At 39.4% G+C, this 19,304-nt stretch overlaps 1 protein-coding gene across 1 annotated transcript in view; it reads right to left on the bottom strand.

The window, feature by feature from the left end:
- Nucleotides 1-10,627: 10,627 nt before the first annotated feature.
- Nucleotides 10,628-19,304, bottom strand: part of LIX1 (limb and CNS expressed 1) — a 48,603-nt gene continuing 39,926 nt past the window's right edge. Inside the window, exons 5-6 of the mRNA XM_082623121.1 lie at nucleotides 12,735-12,812; nucleotides 10,628-10,998 (exon numbers count right to left, since the gene is read on the bottom strand). Of these exons, the coding sequence (XP_082479247.1) occupies nucleotides 10,711-10,998; nucleotides 12,735-12,812 (366 nt within the window). The 3' untranslated portion in view covers nucleotides 10,628-10,710. The remainder of the gene's footprint in view (nucleotides 10,999-12,734; nucleotides 12,813-19,304) is intronic.

The raw sequence follows: 19,304 nt of genomic DNA, 5'->3' as shown, positions 1-19,304 counted from the left end.
CAGAATAGTGCTACTAAAGATAATGAAATTTGGGAATGAAGTAAAATTGTCATGATGAAATACTATTCAAGACAAGTTTGGGAAACATGACATACATAGAAAGATTTACATGAAACAATTTTAAATGACTAAAATATGACACAAAATAATATGAACACATATCAGAGCTATATATATATGTAATCATGCTATAAAAATGTGAAGTTCATTGCTTATTAAGTCTCCCCCCACCCCCAAATTTTCTTTCATAAAATGTGAAGAGCATATCCTGCTTGAGCAATTTTCAACCATGGCTTACTTTGGGCACTTGGAAGCATCAGATTGTTAAAGTAGAGGCGGACTTTAAGTCTTGTGTCTATTGTCGTCAACCCCTGAGGGAAAATCACAGGAACTGAGTTACTGATTAGCTGAAATCTGGTTTGTTGTTCATTACCAGGACAAGAGTTTTCATCTATTTTTAGTTTTTTCTATTTCCTTTGTTGAGGTAAAAACAAATGATTAATATAATAGTAAGAAAATGCTACTCTGTTTCCCCTAAATTCTATTAGAGGAAATAAATTGCATAATTTTGCAATATATCATCAAAAGAGATGTCTATGGCTAATGAATGCCAAGGCAGTAAAAATACATATTTGAATATCAACCACCATGAAATCCCAAAACTGTCGTGTTGGGTTTTTTCTCCCAAATTTGTTTATCAGCTTTAAATTGTTTTCCTGGTATATAAACTGCAGTTTAAGACAATGTAAAAAAAACCCAAGTTTCTTTCTTCACCCTAAATCCCCACCTCCCAAAAATATGTTTAGAGCATATTCTCCAAATTTGTTTTTTATGTATGCTTAATTTAAAAAAATGTATTTGCTGTTTATTGCTTTAAAATTTTTTCAGTTAATTTATATTGTATCTTTATATCTGTACATTGTGATCTACCTTACTTCTTTTAATGACTGCATAGTACAGGACAACGCAGTCTAAAAAAATAGAATGTGAGGTTCAAATATGACCCACATATGCAGTATTATATATTCTAGTAGCCACATTAAAAAGGTAAAAAGTAATAGGGGAAATTAATTTTTGTAATATATTTACCCAATATATCCAAAATGTTATCATTTCAACATGCAGTCAATAGAAAATGAATGAGACATTCTACTTTATATAACTCTTCAAAATACAGTACATACTCAGGTCAGACTAGCCACATGTCAAGTGCTCAATAGTCACATGCAGCTAGTGGCTGCCATATTGAATAGCACAGTAAGAGATGTACCATGAAGCTATCTAACTAGTCCCCTATTGATGAACTTCCAATATTTACTATTTCAAACAATAAAATAAAAAATATACTTTTGTATATATCTTTGAGCACTTGTAGATGTTTTTTACAGGATGAATTCATAGAATTGAGAAATGCTGGGTCAAAAGGATGGAACATCTCAAATTTTAAGAGTTGACTCCAAAAAAGGCTATTTAGATTCTCACCAATGGTGTGTGAGTGTCCCTTTCCTCACAGACTTACCAATGTTGGACATTATAATTCCTTTTTTTGCCAGACTGATTGGTGGAAATATTGTTTTTGTTTGGTAAGTAGTGAGATTGAAAATAGAATTTCTTCTTCTGTAAATTGCCTTTTGAGCTTGGATTTTTCTCATAACTGAATAAACCTGTCTTCACTTTCTGGGTTAATGCAAGTACATACAACCCTTCATTCTGTGTGTCTAGATTCCGGAGACTTCCCTCATCTTATACAGTGGAGCTCCTCACCATATACATCTGGGAACGGGCAGAGAGGCTCCTGTTCTTCAGTCTGGTGCAGGGAATGAGGGCAGTCCTCAAATTTCTTGTTCGATATGTAGAAATAGACGTTGTTTGGCACAGACACTATCATCCCAAGTTCCCCATTTTTGTAAAGGTTAACCAGAAGCACACAAGGTAACTATTTATCTTTTCTACACCCTTAAGATATAAGAAGCAGGTTTGCCATCAAGGAAGAAAGTCTGGAGCAAAGAGTAGCTTTATTGTGATTCCATGTAAATGAGAAGGCCCTGATTACTACAAAGTCAATTCCCTTCAATTACTTCTCACAGAACTTTAATTCTAAAGTGTGAATTAAGAGTAATTTGAGTGAAATGAATAAAATGTGGATACAGACAACAAATGAGGAGGAAACTGAAGACTGAATCCAGGGAGGACACACTTCCTCAGGTGAAAAGGGAAAATGAGATCAAGTCAGAGTTGGTGGGGCAGAAACAAGTGGCTGTTTTCTAATAGGTGTGGTTAGTCCTCCATGGACTCACTACCACAGTTCCCAGAGAGTCCTTTTCTTAACAGAGTTCCATATTTAACTCAGACATTCCCCTCTTCTAACTATACAGCAAATTGAAACTGTGTTTAGAAATGGAGAGTATGAGGTTTGTTTTGCTTTGTTTTAGGCCATTTTATTTTAGACCTTGTAAATCCTACTGTAAACGTGTGTGACACCTGCAATGCCTGGGATGAAGTTGTCCATGTGGCGAGACTCAGCTTATTGAAGCCTCTTTTCAGGGGAGTGAGAGCTGAGCCCCCCTGGCTTTTCACAAATGACTGGTAAACTGGGCAAGGAGCTACTGTCCTTGCATTTCTATGAAGAAAATAAAAAAGGATGCAAAACATGTTGCCAAGAACACTCTAGATGAAGGAAACTTGTCTTAATTTAATTCACTACTTTAGTGAACCCAATCTTTAACAAACATCACTTAAAAGGAACTGTCTCAGCCTTTAAGAGAATTTGCTTGGTGGCCTTGGACCAAAACACATTTTTAAAAAATCCAAGTGGCCACAATAAACAAATAAATAAAACAAAATCCCCAGATCCATTGAGAGAAGATTAACTGAAAGGGTAAAACAGCTCCCATTTCTTAGTTCATTAAAGTTTCAGGTTGACTTTTCAACTCTCCCGGCAATCTGGTATTTCCCTGGTCACCTGCGTTTTCACAATTTCCCTATGAAAACCTGCTTGTATTAAGTGCCGCCTATTTACTTCCAGACATCATCTAACAGATTAGTACATGGACATAGGGAAATATCCGGGAGATACACAATGGATTGCCTCAGAATAACTTGTTTCCAAATCATTTTATAGCTATCTGTGTCATAACCCATGGGTCAGAGTGGAGCCATACTTCAGGTTTGCAAGTTGCTCAGTCATGAGCAGGCATAAACAAACTACCCAGGTCATTGCACTGTCCAGTTTTGCCACAATTGTTTTTAATTGTTGGGATCCACTCTTTTTTTTTTTTCTATTAAAATCATTAGCAGCCACTGGTAATGAAAGCCAGGGCCCACCAGAAATAGACCAGAGGAAATTTCCTGATTCTCTTGCATAGCAGCAATGCATCAGCACTGAAGGTATATGAAGTGTGGCTGCAGAGTAATGCCAGTGATCAGGCCTCTCCACACAGCAGAACTCTTACATATAAATGAGTGCCGTCCCCTTCAGGGCAGTCCTCAGAGAACCTGTATGCTTATTCCAGCGATGTGATTGGTCTGGAAACACTTTTGGATTTCCCCTCCAGGGGAAAATATTCTTTTGAACATCCTTAATGGTGACAAAATTTGTCCCTTGAGGGTGAATTTGATTTTTGGAAATGGTACAATGTATTCATAGTGAACATCTGTTGTTTTTGGTCTACCCGGAATCCTTTTCCCCAACTAATGGTTGGAGAGACTGCATTTCTTCTATTGTTCACTCAGTCTCTGAAGGCTCTTGAGGAGAAATAGTTTCAAAAATGCCTTGGGGTAGGCTGTGACAAAGTGAGAGAGTGGCGTGGACATATATACACTACCAAACGTAAAATAGATAGCTAGTGGGAAGCAGCCGCATAGCACAGGGAGATCAGGTCGGTGCTTTGTGACCACCTAGAGGGGTGAGATAGGGAGGGTGGGAGGGAGGGAGACACAAGAGGAAAGAGATATGGGAACATGTGTATATGTATAACTGATTCACTTTGTTATAAAGCAGAAACTAACACACCATTGTAAAGCAATTATACTCCAATAAAGATGTTAAAAAAATTTTTTTTAATCTTAAAAAAAAATAAATGCCTTGGGAAATGGCCACATTTTCCCTATATTGGTAACTGAACCCATATTTACCTGAGATGACTACTGCTCCCCTACTAGGTCCAAGTCATTTAGGTAGAATGGCTTCACCAGTAGTTCCAGGGGGCAGACATGTAACTCGGGTGATTGAGTCAACTGAAACACCACTGTGGCACTCGGCTCTGGAATTTGGATTTACACTGCTGGGAAGAGAATTTCTCATTCTGCTACGATGTAAGACTGAAACTGCTGGCCACCATCTTGCTGCTTTGTGGGGAGAGAGCCTGCTTAAAAATGGAGCCAATACAAAAGAAAGGAGATGTGAGAAATGAGCAATGATACACATGAATGTGCACATATGTACACATCTATATAATGAGAGAGATCAAGTCCTGGTTTGTGCTCCTGGATCCAGATGTACTTGGAGCAAAAAGTGTCCTGGGGCTTGTTTATGTCAATAAACTCCTCTTTTTGAGACAATAAACTTCCCTTTTGCCTAGTAGGTTTGATTTTTGAGTTTCTGCCTTACTAATCCTGACTAATTAGTGACTCCTGACTAATCTGCTAGAACAGAGCCAGGTCTGATGAATGAGTTAACTCATCAAGCAAGGAGTAAGCAAGGCACCAAGACACTGATGACAAATTTCTACTCAAGAAACATTCATTAAGTACCTGCTAAGTATTAGGCCTAATAGTCAAGATACTGAAATAAACTAGTCAGTTCAGGATGGCAAGGTGCTTTCTGTTGACAAAAGAGACTGACTCTTTTTTCTCTGACAAAAGACTCCATTCCCAAGGAGAAGTCCGTGACAGAAATGTCTTTGGGAAAGACAGCACTCTTGAGCATTGTCAGAGCATGTTATTAGTTTCCCAAGGTGATTAATTTTTAAAGAAGACAACAATTATTTGAGGTTATGAATTCTATCTTCATTAAAATAGAATTCTATGTCCCTCTGTGGTCATACCTCCTGTGGAACATGAGAACACAGGAATTTCTATGTAGGGGGAGGAACAACATGATGGTTAGCACATAATGCATAAATTTATTTCAAATTTGGGAAGGACTCCTGACTGGTTTGAGAGCTTACATTGGAGTGGAAGGAGCAGTGAGTGGGGAAAAGTTTAACTCTGTCACCAGTCCTAAGTCTAGTTTTCTTAGCAGCGTTTCTATTGCTTGAATAGGTTTTTCCTCATGTCAGCTTTCTTGGTCTATTCTTAGAATGAAAAGTCCAGGATAATCTAGAGTAATTTTGCTCTGAAATTAGTAAGGTGAGATTTCTTTGGCTGCAAAGTGTGATCCACTCAGGTAAAGAGTAAGTGAATTTACTGAAGGGTGCTTGGGCCAGCAGCTCTCATGGTTTCCTCGTGGGTCTCATGCTCTCACCTTTGACTTGTGTTTCTGCCTCTCCTTGCATCTGCTCTCCACACCAACCACGTCTCCTCTTTCTACTGACCAGCTTTCCTCTGCTGACTCAACATTCCTACTTCCTCATGACTTCAGCCTGCACAGCACTCATGAACATGACCCTTCCAACTTCAGCTCCCAACTTGAACTGCCAAATTCCTTCCATGTTTCTTAGTTCACATTCCTGAGGGAGACAGACTGATCAGTACAGTTTGTGGTTTTGAGCCAGATTACCCAGAATCACTGGCTAGCTATGGGACATCCATGATCAGGATGGGGCAATGCCATGTGGAGCCAAATGAGAACACCAAAGAAGCAGGAAACTTTAGGGGTATGGATGAGTACAATAATGCATTCCTGTTTCATGTGCTTGTGTCTTTCCCCACAGGACCTGCAAAGTAGCTTAGTGGCTGCCATTTTTAGGTCATCCAATGTTCCTGTTTCTAATGATGCCAATTCTTAGAAATTTTCAAAGTGTTTGTTGGAAAGGCAGGAGAAAAGCACTTCTTCAGTAAGTCCGCAAGTAGAAGAAACCATGATCAGAAGAAGCAACAAGTGATGGCAGGGGGTGGGGTATTATCAAGCTAAATCTTGGGGTGGGGGGCAAAGAGAAAATAAGCGGACTATTTGGAGAACCAGTTTGAGACTAAGGAATATGCCCCCAGGAGGTAGGTCCTCAATAATATGCCCTAGACCCCCAGCTGCCCCTTATTCTATTCTCCCCTGCCCACAACCTAGAGCATATTAGGTCCCATAAATCAATATTTAAGGTACCCTATTGTTAATACAAGCTAGTCTAGGAAACTGGCCACCATTTATGACCTTGCTCCTATAGAAGAATGCATCCTCAGGATTGAACAACTAACTGACTTACAAATGGACTTGTGACACGTAATTGCTGCTAAAATTGGGAACTGCCTATAAATAGATAGCAATCTGGGACTTTCACTTGGAAACCAACAATCACTAGAGAATCAACAGCTCGCAGGAAGAAGCTTCTGCTTCCCTTTCCCACAACCTACTTTGCTCCAATGAAGAAAGTGCTACCAGAGTTTAGTCAGGTTTAAAGAAGTGACTTTAACCATGAGCTAATAGAGATTTTCACGGTTTCTAGTAAAGGGATTAAAAGTAATTCCAAATGTTGGAGCCAAAGTGATAAAAAGAGTGGGAGCTCTTTTGGGAGAGAAAAGGCAGCTATATCTCTGCCCCTTCTGCTTCTCTCTAGTTTCCAGGAGGGGTAAAGAGGCAACCTTTCCCTCCCCCCTTTATTCCTTTCTGTGCTCTCTCTGCCAAGAGGCTAGTTATATCAGAAGGCCAGGGCTGTGCTGCCTACTAAAGAATGTGCTAGGTAGCTCTAGGCCAAAAGAACTCAAATTTAAGTGTGATCAAAAACACCTGGTGGAGTGGTAAATAATCCAGACTCTCTCCTGGAATTTGGCCAGCAGGTCTGGGTGTGGCCCAGGAACTTGTACTTTTAAAGGATGATTCTGGGGCAGTTAGTTTGTGTATCATATTTGTGAAAGAAAGCCTGGACCCTGGAGCAGAATCTGGCTCTCCTGCTAAGGTGTGTGTGCTTGTGCGCGCACATGCACGCTTGCTCTGCTTTAGTTCTGGGCTCCAGGAAAGCCTCTTGCTCAAGCAAAAGGTTTTGCTCCTACCTAAATCCGAAGAGCTCAACATTTTGAATTTGGAGCCAACGCCAAGTTAAGTAACAGCTCCCACTAGTTAGGCCATAGACCTCTGAGCCAGAACTTCTTGGGTAGAGCAGTGGTTCTCAACCTTGTGGTACATTCGAACTACCTGGGGAGCTTTAAAAAATACTGATGCCTGGGTCCCACTTCCAGAAAGTCTGATTTCATTGGTCTGGATGCAGTCTGGACAGTTAGGATCTTTTAAAGCTCTTTGGATATTCCTAATGGGCAGCCAAAGAAAACCACTGTAGTAGGGAAAATAATTTTCATTTTCCTGGAACCCTGGCTAAAAACAATCTCAATATTCACTCTTTAACATGGTGGACACCATAGAAGAAAGATTGATATTTGCATTTCTGCAAGGTAAAACAAAACAAAACAAAACACCAACAATATATAATAGATAATGTCTTGAATAGTGTTTACCTGTAAACATAGTCAAGGATAATAAAAATATTCTTAGTCTGGCTTCTTTTGTCCTTTGGCAAGAAAGAAAGGCATGGCATGATATAACTGAGAACTCTCTGAAGCATTTCAGAGATAAAGTCAACTACAACAATACTCCTGACTTCAAAAGCTTTCCCTAAAGAAATCAAAAGGTGTTAAACCTTTATGTTTTCTCTTTTTCCTGAGACCTAGCTGACCAGATTCATCGTTGATGTAGTTACAGCATTTCAGGAATATCTATGGCTTGATTCTTTTCATTTTCTAGAAATAGGTGAATGAATTTAACAGCAAACATATCAATGGACTATATCTTTTGAACAAATAGACAGCCAAATTCTGATCATTAGAGGAACAATGACTTTATTAAATCTGTAATATTCTAACATGTTCACACAAATTTAGTGACTAGTTTGCTTCAAGCTGTTTTTTTCATAACAATCTGGTGTATTGGGGTTTTGTGAGAATTAAACTATCTGTTGTCAAAATACAGTACATTTCTGTATTTAAGAATGATGACATTTATCTTAGAGATAGGTTAATGGAACGATGTCTGAGTTAGTTGGATCCCTGCTGAAAAGCTTAAGAAACTGTAAGTATGTGCTCAAAATTACGAGTTCTAAACTGGGGGTCCTTGGACAGAGCAATCTATGGATTTTGGGGAGGTCCACATATGCTCTGAAACAGTTTGTGTAATTTTGTATGTATATGCTTCATTCTATTTTCCTAGGAGAAGGTCCATAGCTTCTATCAGATTCTCAAAGAGTTTATAACCACAAAAGGTTAAGACACATAGCTCCATATATTTAAATAGAGAATCCTCCACTCTAGGCCCCTTTAACACAGTGTGCTATTGAGAACAAGATATAGAAATTGAAAAATAATAATAACCTACTTTGCTCTTCAACCCTGCTCTTCTCAGGGCCAGGATTATAGACATTTATGTGATGTACTGACAGCCATTAGGTCTTAGCTGAAACTAATTTGCCATAAATGAGCATCAAAGGGAGCAGCAGTGGCAAAGATTCTGACTTTTGCTTCTTTTCCTGAAACTTCCCTACCATTGCAGGAAGAGTAGGCAGTTTTGACCAGCCAGGAAAAGCTGATAGTGGCCAAGACAGAACCTCTGCTTTCAGTGTACAGAATGGGTACAGTTTTCTACTTGCAGGGCAGAGAATACATTTAATATTTCCCCAGCTGATTCCTGTTCCTGCATCTAATTAGATGGTGTCAGCTTGAGTTGGTCATTGTTAAAGGCTGCAAATGCAGTACAGATGTACCTACCTTTAATCACACCCAACATGGGAAGTTGTGGCTTTTCTGAAATGATAAAGAGTAATGACTTTATGAAAAAATTACTTTAAATAGGAAGTAATTTAATTTTAAAATTTATTCAAATTATAAATATTAATTCTAATTCCTGTTCGGAAATTTCTTCTAGGTGACGTTTAGCCTCATTATGGGGAAAAATGTGATTTTTTTTTGTTAAAACAATATTTTAAATAAAATTTATCTAATATTATATAGCATTACTTTTTCAAGACATTTGAGTAGCGCAGATATATAGCTAAATTTTCCCCTGATGTGAAAAATATGATGTATGAAGTTAATTTTTTATTAACAAGGCTAATTCCAAAATATATGCTCAGTATATAGTACTCAGTATACAGTTTTATGGGGATTCAAGGAGTGACAATTAGCACTGTAGATATTTAGATATGAAGCTAAACTCACATTTTTGTAAACTTTAATGTAATTATAATGGTTTTAGCTTTCACGAAACTTAATGTGCATTTGCCTAAACAAGAAGAAAAAGAAACCTTATTTAAAATTGAGAAAACTGTTTTCTTAAATTTCAATTATTGGAGCAAATGCAAGATAATCCTTTCCATGTTAAAAATAGGGAAATACTTGTAAGTGTTTAAAATTGACTCTGCTGCCATTCTTAAATCTGAGTGACCAGGAACCATCTAAAAATTGGTTTGTATTTGCTTTTGGTTTTCTAATCTGTTGATTGATCCGAGCCATTTTGAAAAAGAGATGGCAATGTTTTATCCCTTCTTTAAAGAAGATTCCAGTAATTTAAACTGAAAAATGACACTACGTTTGAGCTACTGGTGGCTTAAGTTCTTGAACAATAACAAAGACAGTTAATAATTCCTTTTCTCTAATGCATGAGAAACAAATCAAATGTGAATATAAGCATTGTTAAATGCTAATGATTTTTCAAAATGTTTTAACCTTTGAAATGACAGTAACTTTCTCCATTATAGATATATGACAGAAGTGGCAGAAATAAAAATAAATCAATTAATCTATTTGCAGATTAAAAATGCACATGACTGATTGCAGGACTCATAAAAATTGGATATTAATTCTTCTTGAGGAATACAAGTGAGGGTGCTATCCTGGGTGACATTTATCCCCATATGGAAGAGTGGATTGAAAAAAAATTTTATTACTATAACATTTTAAGCCACATTACATTTATATAGTATTTTCATACTATTACCAGTTCAATATCTTTGATAGTGGGATGTCCAGATAAAATCCTCACTGAAGTTTTGGATTACACCTAGTAGAGTGTAAGTAATCTTGTAGCGTACAAAGCTTAGGAAGAAACTCTGACCCCTGGATATTTTTTAAAAGAATCCATATTGTTTATTTAATCCCAAGTATTTTTTAATTGCTATCATGCTATTTTCCCCAGTCCTGGCTGGTGTTCTTTTCAGGGATGCTACATTGACCCATTCTTTTAAACAACATATATAATCTAGCAAGGCACATGTCAACAAGGCTTCAGGTTGAAGTCAGGCCTGGAAAATATTTTTCAAGCAATCCTGTCTCCATCCTTTCAGTCTGAGGTGGAACTATTGAGAGTGTGATGGGAAAATTGCATTGAGTGACATGTTGGGTCCTATAAGGGTCCTGCTACTCTGAGATTCTATGAATGGAATGGGTGGGGAGAATTAGTACAGCCTTCAGGCAGCATCTATAGCTTCTAAAGCCTCTGATGACCTCCTTCAATGAGCTTCCTAATGTTACAGTCTGGCCTCTGCCCGCCTTGGGGGCAGCTGGGACCTGGCCTTGTTAGTGATAGCTGCAAAGGGCCGTGAGGCTCAACTGATCATCACTGGGTGAGGAAGTGTCAGGATCACTGTAGATCTGAGTCAGGGCTAAACTCAGGATTTCTTTCTTTTCTTTGTAAAAACGTAGTTCTTGTCCTGCTTTCCTGGCTTCCTCCAACTCCCTCAGGGCCATTCGCAGCTCTTGGGAGAGAATTCCTGGTGACTCCCGCTCCTTCATGATCCAGTCCAGGGCCATGTGGCTGCGCATCTTTTCATCTAGGGAATACTGGGAATAGTAGGAGATGACTTCCTGGGAGCCAAGAAACAAAGTCCAGAGTGTCAGTAAAGAGCAACAAAGGTACCTGGGCTCATGGCCTTCTGATGCCTCCTTTCCTGTGCCTCCACTACCCCCAACACACCCGCAGGGGTTCTACCAATAACCAAACCTCTCTGATGTTCACCAAACGAAGCCAAATCTCAGGACACACCTCTTAAAGGAAATAGAGGGCTAAGCTGGTACACAAAGTAGGGTCACCCCAGGTTGAATCAAAACACTACCACCAGGAATGACCCAATAATGTTCACAGAACAGAGCTCTGACCTTGCTAGAAAATGTCTTCCTTTGAAAATGCATTCCTATAACAATTGGTTTGAACATTATCTCATTCACTGAACTCTTCTGATCAGCATTATCTCCTTTAGCAAGATAGAGAGGGAAACAATTATATGGAAGGATTCGGACAGAACTGGGTTTGGTCACACCCATTGCAGAAAGCAGGGAGCTTTGAATCAGGACAAGACTTAGACACCTTAGACTTCCTAACTGCTATGTTGTTAGCTTAAGGAAGATGACAGACTGAGGGGCTCACAGAAACTATGGGAAGAACTTTAAAAATGTATTATGGAATATAGGTATTATCATCATTGATATCATAATGGCACCTTCATGTACATTGTCTCTCACTTTCTCCAAATAATTAAAAATTTGTCACTATCTGTCAATTCTCATGTTTAAAATTTGCCAGTACATTGTAACATCATGTATAAGTTTGATGGATGCACTTTAAGAAGATCTTGTGGAGGGGATGCATTGTTTACTTTTATTTTCAAGAACATATGTATTTATTTATGACCTTAACAAATTAAAAACAATCATGGAAAAGTGTTTATAACCAACCCGGCATATTTCAAAGGCTTTTTATTAAATCAAAGGAAAAGAAAAAAACAGCCAAAGCCATTGTCAGCTACTCATTTCTTTTCCATCTTTGACATTTTGAAAGCCAGGCTTTCTAAGCAAAGAACAACTAAAAACTCCTGGGGCTGCAGTGCATGGAAAACTCTTACATCCACCCTCATATTGCTGACTAGTAGAGGCTCTGTTTCTCATACAAATTCCTGTTAGCAAACTCTCAAAACAAACTACCATCTTCAAAGTCTAACGGGGTAAAGGAAGAATAAATCTTGAGGGATAGTAGATGAGAACCATTAAGTGCATGGGAGGGGGGGTTGTCTTTGCTACTAAAAAAAGGGAGAAGGATGCTTTTTATAGGTAGCAAAGGAATAGTGAAACCATGTCTCTGAAAAGTAAAGAAGAAACTTCCAAACCAAAAAACGGGAGCGACTGAAATACCAGGTTGTCCACCTTTACAATCATTTCTGTTGCCCCTTAAGGACATTTGGTGGGGATGAGAAAAATCCTCCTGCTACACAACCAACTCTACCTGTTCTCAGTGAGGAGGTTCAGAAGCAGTGCAGACTCACATTTCTTTCTGCCTTGAAGAGTGGGAGAGGGCACACATTCAGTAGGCAGGACAGGTGCATAGAGTAGATTCAGTATTTGACTTAGAAACTAAGTCTGTCTTAATGATCCCTTCATACTGGTATTCAGTACAGGTATCTAAATAAGGCCTAGGCCCAGCCAACATTCTTCTTAGTGTGAATTTTTGGTCAGTCCCTGCTGCAACTGGACTGATACATATCCTGGAAGATGACAAGCCGTCTGCTCAGTCCATACAACGCAAACCTGTTTTTATTGGAAAATCTCACCTGTCGGGAACACTTTGTTTCACGAAGGGCTTTTAGGCTTCCATTCCAGTGCAATAGTTGGAAAATGGTCATAAGCTCCTATAAAACCCAAATACCTGTCATTAGTCTCAAAGCAGAAATGTGAAGGAAAGTGCCTCAGTGATTGCTGAGCAGGGCATAACTCTGATCCCCAACTATATTGGGGAAATAGAATATACAGTACTGTCAGAACACTTTGAGACTTTTCAAATACCACAGTCCTAGGCTTTCGGAGCATTTTTCCTTCCCTCCCCTGCTATTTGGCACAAATTATTAAATAATTGACAAATACCTTTCAACATTAAAAATACATATGCTCTAACAATTATACACCGAAGAAATTATGTAAATATACCAGCACATCTTAGAATAATGTACAGGCAAGGCTATTCATTGCATCACTTTTTAAAATTGACCAAGACTGGGAATATTTTAAATGTTCATTTTTAAAGGAATGGTTAAATAAAATATCATCCTAAAGTGTAGCAGAATACAGCACCCCCAAATATGCCACTTGGGTATATTGATTATTTTGAGCTGTAAATACTTAAAAAACTGCAAAGAGGCTTTCTCTGAACTCCCCTTATCTGCCTAAAGACAGATCCTCCAAAAGGAACACAATTGTCATAAATCCCCTCCTCAAGAGTTGCATCAACCAGGGAAGATTGACTCTTATCACAGAAGCAGAAACTAAAGTCCATTCCACACCCAGACAAACTTTGTCACAAACTATCATAGCTCCCATCTATTCTTCTAAGGGCCCATTCTTCTTTCTTAAAGATTATTTAAGGCCTGAGAGGCCTATATCCCCTCTCCCTTTTCCCTATTAAGATGGTATTCAATCCTGAATTCAAGCCACCTTGTGGAGGTACTCATTTTTCCCTGGGTACCTCTCACATATACATAAAGTGTACTTCTGTTTTTCTCTTCTTCATCTGTCTTTTATTACAGGGGCCTCAGCTAAGAACTCAGAAGGGCAGAAGGAAAATGATTCTTCCTCCCTACAACACATTCATCCTACCAAATATGCTGCAATCACAAAGCATGAGAAGGCTCTCTAGTTCTAATATAAAGAGTCTCTATGAGGTGTTGTTAAGTTAAAAGCAAAGTGTCCAACATGTACACTGTGTGCTACTATTTGATTAAAAGGAATAGGAGATGCCTATAAATATTTGCTTATAAATGCCTAGAAGAGTTCTGGCAAGATACAAAAGAATCTGGTAATATGAGTTGCCTCTGGGGAGAAAAAAAGAGGGAGACCTTTCTCTGACATTCTTTGCACCTTTTGAATCATGTGACAATATTACGTATTAAGGAAAACAATTTAAATATACTGGACAAACATATAATGGACAAACTACAGAAACTGTAAAAAACCCCTAAGTTTATAAATTCAGTCAAGAAAATGCATTAAAATATGGACAATAAGGTTGAACTAACATTAAAACTCACCCATAGTTTTCACATTCAATGGCTAGGGCTGAGCACAGCATTAAGCCTTTCTATCAGCATCATCCTTTCCCTGCATGATACCCAGGGCAAGCTAATGTGTATTCAACATACTGAAGATTTTATTTTCCTAATCGTATTAGGATTCGCAGTCTTCCATTGAAGTTACCTGCACTTTTTTTTTCTTTTTTGACCAGAGAAACATCTACTGTGGATTAGTAGTACAAACCACAACCACATAATTGTTAGAAAATAACAATACAATTAAGGAACTTCCTGGTCATGAAGCTAGTTATGGAAACTTAACACTTAGACAGATGTCTTATGCCCATTCAAAAAAAGTGGACTTTTATTGTCTTTACATCTGCTTGCTCTGGAAAACGCTTTCACTGTGAAAATCAGGAGACACAAAGTCACTCTGAGATTCCAGTTATCTTAAAATTATGAGGTAAAATTTAAAGTGATAAGATCATCAGAAAAAATAGCACTATTCTCAGGTCTATAACTGCCATTAGAATGTAATGCTTTTCTTCTTTTCAGTTTGGGATACAGTTTGGGATTTTGTGTATGTACTACTGCACAGTAAGCACCCCAAGAACCCACAGAGACCTTAGTAAAAGCAAAACCATGTCTTTCCATTAATTAAAATATGACATGGACACCAGCTGAGCTACGCCTCCTGCCCCAAACACTGACCCCACCGTCTGCCCAGGGTCCTAGGTCCAGTGTCTGGGTAACCCACCCCTCTTATGCTAATTTGGAAAAGTGAGAGTGGTTTGTTCCATAACCAAATCTTGCCTAATCTGGATCTCACCACTATGCTTCTTATCAAAGTAACCCCACTGGGGCTTCCCTGGTGGTGCAGTGGTTGAGAGTCTGCCTGCCAATGCAGGGGACACGGGTTCGTGCCCCGGTCCGGGAGGATCCCGTGTGCCACGGAGCGGCTGGGTCTGTGAGCCATGGCTGCTGGGCCTGCGCATCCGGAGCCTGTGCTCTGCAACAGGAGAGGCCCGCATACCAAAAAAAAAAAAAAAAAAAGTAACCCCAGTAACTGAGGAAGATAAATTTGTGCTGCCCTTCTTACCGTACCCTCAAGCCTACTCAGTGAATGCTTTGCAGCCATAAAAATGAATAGGAATGCTCTTTTGGTTCTGATATGGAATAGTCTCTACCGTGTTACAGGAGGGACAATATTTACAAATAGGATATTTTGTCTTATGTTTTATCTTAAGACTCCACTTAAATTTTGTATTCTATTGTTTGCACATTTTTTTTTAAAGAAGAAAATAAATACGACTCCACTCTTTCCCCACCCAATCTTCATGTAAAGCTGACAACCCAGAAAGATATACTGAGTTTATTCTGTGGCTTCCAATAGCCCTCTTGGCATTGTCCTTGCATCCTTTTGGCCCAGTTTGAGAAACAGCCTATTGCCAACAGAGCTCTTAATTCCATCCTCTGACAATTGTTGCCTTAGTAACATATTTTTGTTCCAATGTCCTCTCAGCTATTATTCTTATCTGTGCACTAAGCCCCCCATCCAGATAAATTTCTTTCATGCCACTCAGCAGTCCTCCTAAGACTTCAGAACCCACAATTCTGTGAACAGAACCAGAAATCTTTCCCATGTGCCTTGGCAACCTACATCTCTCAAAAACTTCCCCACAGAGACCTGAACTGTTTCTGCCTGCAAGAAGAGGATCATCCTCCTCCTCACCTCCCAAATTTCTGTTCTATCACCAAGCAGTTTTTCCCTCTGCAGTAATACAACTGCCTCTTCTTCACTGTTGCTCTTGTTCCTAAAATCCCCCAGGAAAGATAATCTTCTGTCTGCCTTCTTACCTTATGTCCTGATCTAGTTCTTGCTCTCCTCTCTGGAGATATGACTCTCACCATCGTCATATAAAGTATATTGAAATATTTCCACATTCTTCCTGTCCCATCTCTTTATTTCCCCTCATATGACCAAGTTCACTATCTTCAGATCTTCCTGAAGCTGTATGAGTGCTGGGCTCAACCCCAGGCAATCCTTCTGTGCCTCACATTGATTCCATTGGAAATCCTTGCATTATGGCAGACTGGCAAGGAGAGGGTAGCCAGGGACTTCTGTGAGGATTCGTTTCATCGTTTCACCATGACTCTTCACTGTCTGGTCTTCACAGCCTCATTTTCTACCTGTCGAAGCCCTATCACTTTGAAGGAAGTCTGTTTGGTGATCTACCTGTCCTGCTCCTTCCTCACTGAAGTCTTTGTACTGTTTGTTACGTGGGCTGATCTAGAAGCCTGGGTCAACTGGGTGGGCTGACAGATAAACAAGAAGCTGGCCTAGAGGTGGGGCTGGGACTAGGGTGAGGTGAGTCAAGAAAGATTTAAGGTACGTCATACAAGTTCAGGGTCTTTTATTTAAAATTCTGTCTTTATTTAAAATTTGGATGTTTTGTTTGTTATGAAGTTTTGCACATTTATTTTGAGTTTTTAAAATACTGCATTATAATATTATTTGCCTTGATTACTGAATTTTTTGACACTCCTTTAAATTTTGTACCCGACTTCAATGCCTAACTCTTCTTACCCTAGTCTGGGCCCTTCTGGGGATTTGTCTCAGGGACAAGGCTGGCTTCACGAGGTTGTGATCTGTGCAGTCACAGAGGCTCTGAGCTTGGTTTAGTGTTCTGCTGTCTTGAAACTCTTAGCAATTTTTGAATAAAAGGCCCTGAACTTTCATTCTGCACTGGCCCCATAAATTACGTAGCCAGTCCCCTTCAGCAAAGTAAATTTAAAATCGAATGGTGAATCAAGCCCTGCGTTTTCTTTCTCTTCAGGGAAATTGCAGTTGTAGCTTTCATTCTACAGCTTTTCTGGTTCATTTTGTCATTCATTAAATTTAAACCAACAGCAACTGGGCTCTGTCCTCACAGTGCTTCCTAGTGTTGCCTCCTATAAGAAACAATGTTTGGCCTCCCAGCTACTCCCCGGGGAGAAAATGTACACTGCTTCTCTCTGGAACTCTGTCTGGGAGACTGGCTTGGTTCTGTGATTCATCAGAAATAAGAAAAACAAACAGTGTAAATGGAGAACTTGAAAAACAGGTGGGCACAATCTCCCCACCCAAGAGAATAGATTTAAAAGGAAATTTGTTTATGGGATGAGGTTTTAAAAGGCGACCTGGAGAATTTAGCAAAGACGTAAATAAACAACTCGTCTTTGGACTGCATTAGGCTTCAGAATAAATATATTAACCAGCTTCAGTCAAAGTCTGCCTTGAATCTGACCTTGACAAGACCCAGTGGCCATCCCACCCCCCAAACATCAGGCAGTTTTCTCTATGGTGAGGGGCAAGGCTACCTTAAGCAGGCATCCCAGCCTCCCTCCCACGAAGTGAAGGTAAGCAGAAGCATATATCATGTTTCCTCTGAGCGCTGCCTCCTTGATGGCCCCCCGAAAGCCTGCAGGCAGTCAGGAGACACCAGTCTTGTTTTTATACGGTATAGTCATCCATAGCTAGATACAAACACACATCTATTACCCACCAGGGGTACTGAATTGCTGTGTTGACTGCAAACAGCCCAGGTCTGTGGTCAATTCCCATTATGTGCAGAAACAAGCTGATGCATTTAACCCAGGCCACCAAGGAATGTGTAGGAACCCAGCAGGCAACCTGGAGCTGGCGGAAGGAAGAGGGATGTGCTTCATGGCCCTCCTCCTGGGTTGCCAGAATCCCTACTGGGAGGAGGGAGTTTGGATTTTTCCTGCCCTCACATCTTCCTCTTCCTTTGTCCCTCATCCAGCACCCAGCCTCCATTTTGAGAATTTATGAAGCATTTCCACAGTATGATTCAAATTATTATTTCATGTATTTAAATACCTTACTACACAGACCACACAGAAAACATGCAGCCCGTAGCAAGGCAATTAAAGTACTACTAAAAGATGGTTTGAGTACAGTCTTTCATAGTACTTGGACAGAATTTTAAGAATTAAAAAAAAAAAATCTTGCCTTCCCTATATTTGGCAGACTCACCCACTGTGTTAAAAAATCATTCTTGATTTTTCTGAAAATAGCTACTAAATCCTATACAAGCTATTATGTACTGGGCCAGGCAACATTCATTGTATAATAAAAGAAGTACGGTATTTTTCTGTCAGGGTTGAGGGGGGAGGAATTAACATAAATGAGATTCTTCCTTGGGGAATCACCATGCTAAATGTTTTATAAATGTCATATTATATATGCCCCACAAAAAGCCTACACAATGGGCATCATGATGCTTATTTTGTAGATGGGAAAACTGAGTCTCAGAATGGTTGAGCTCACAGGTGGCAAGTGGTAGCACAGGCTTTACATGTAGGTCTGTATGGTTTTTTAAAGTTTGTGTCCCTTCTCTTGTGTCATGCTCTTCCCTTTTATTTTTTTTCCCTGTTTGACTTTAGATTGTTATGGAAGATTAAAAAAACAAAAAACCAAAAACAAAAAAAACTTGACAGTTCCACTCTTTTATTCTATAGCAAGGGCCCTGAAACATTTAATGAAGGGGAGCTACCTTGTCCTCACGTAAAGCCTTTAGGTTAGATAAAGTTGTCAAGGGAATCCATCTGGTAGCCTCTGGCATTTCAAATGAAGCAGTCCTTCTTCAGAAATATATATAATAACAGTTGTCAGCTTTCACTGAGCATTAACCATATGCCAGGAACTGTTCTGGACTTTCTATGTGGTCCCATTTAGTCTTCACAATGGCACAGTGAGGTAGCACCACTACTATTATTCTTCCTGATTTACGTACAAACGAGGAAACAGATTTAGAGATGAGCAGCTGAGCCCACTCCCAAGCCTGGGCTCAGAACCACTGAGCTGCTGCATGCCCCTGTCTACACCAGAAGGTGAGCTTCAAGGTCTCTTCCAAACTAAGACAAGCAACATCAAAGGTCAGGGAGACCACAACAACTTAAGGAGAAACCTGGATGACTGAGATCTTCCTAGGGCAGGGTGAAGAAAGAGTATTTTGTGTCAATCAAATGAGACAGTGATGAGGAAAATTACTGGTTTTTAAAAATGGGCAGGTGGGACATATCCACCTGAGAAATGGCTATGCCATTGTAGTCAGG

The sequence above is a fragment of the Mesoplodon mirus genome (assembly GCF_964341445.2).
Source record: "Mesoplodon mirus genome assembly, chromosome: 5".
Classification (NCBI taxonomy): domain Eukaryota; kingdom Metazoa; phylum Chordata; class Mammalia; order Artiodactyla; family Ziphiidae; genus Mesoplodon; species Mesoplodon mirus.
This window is presented reverse-complemented; position numbering and strand designations above follow the sequence as displayed.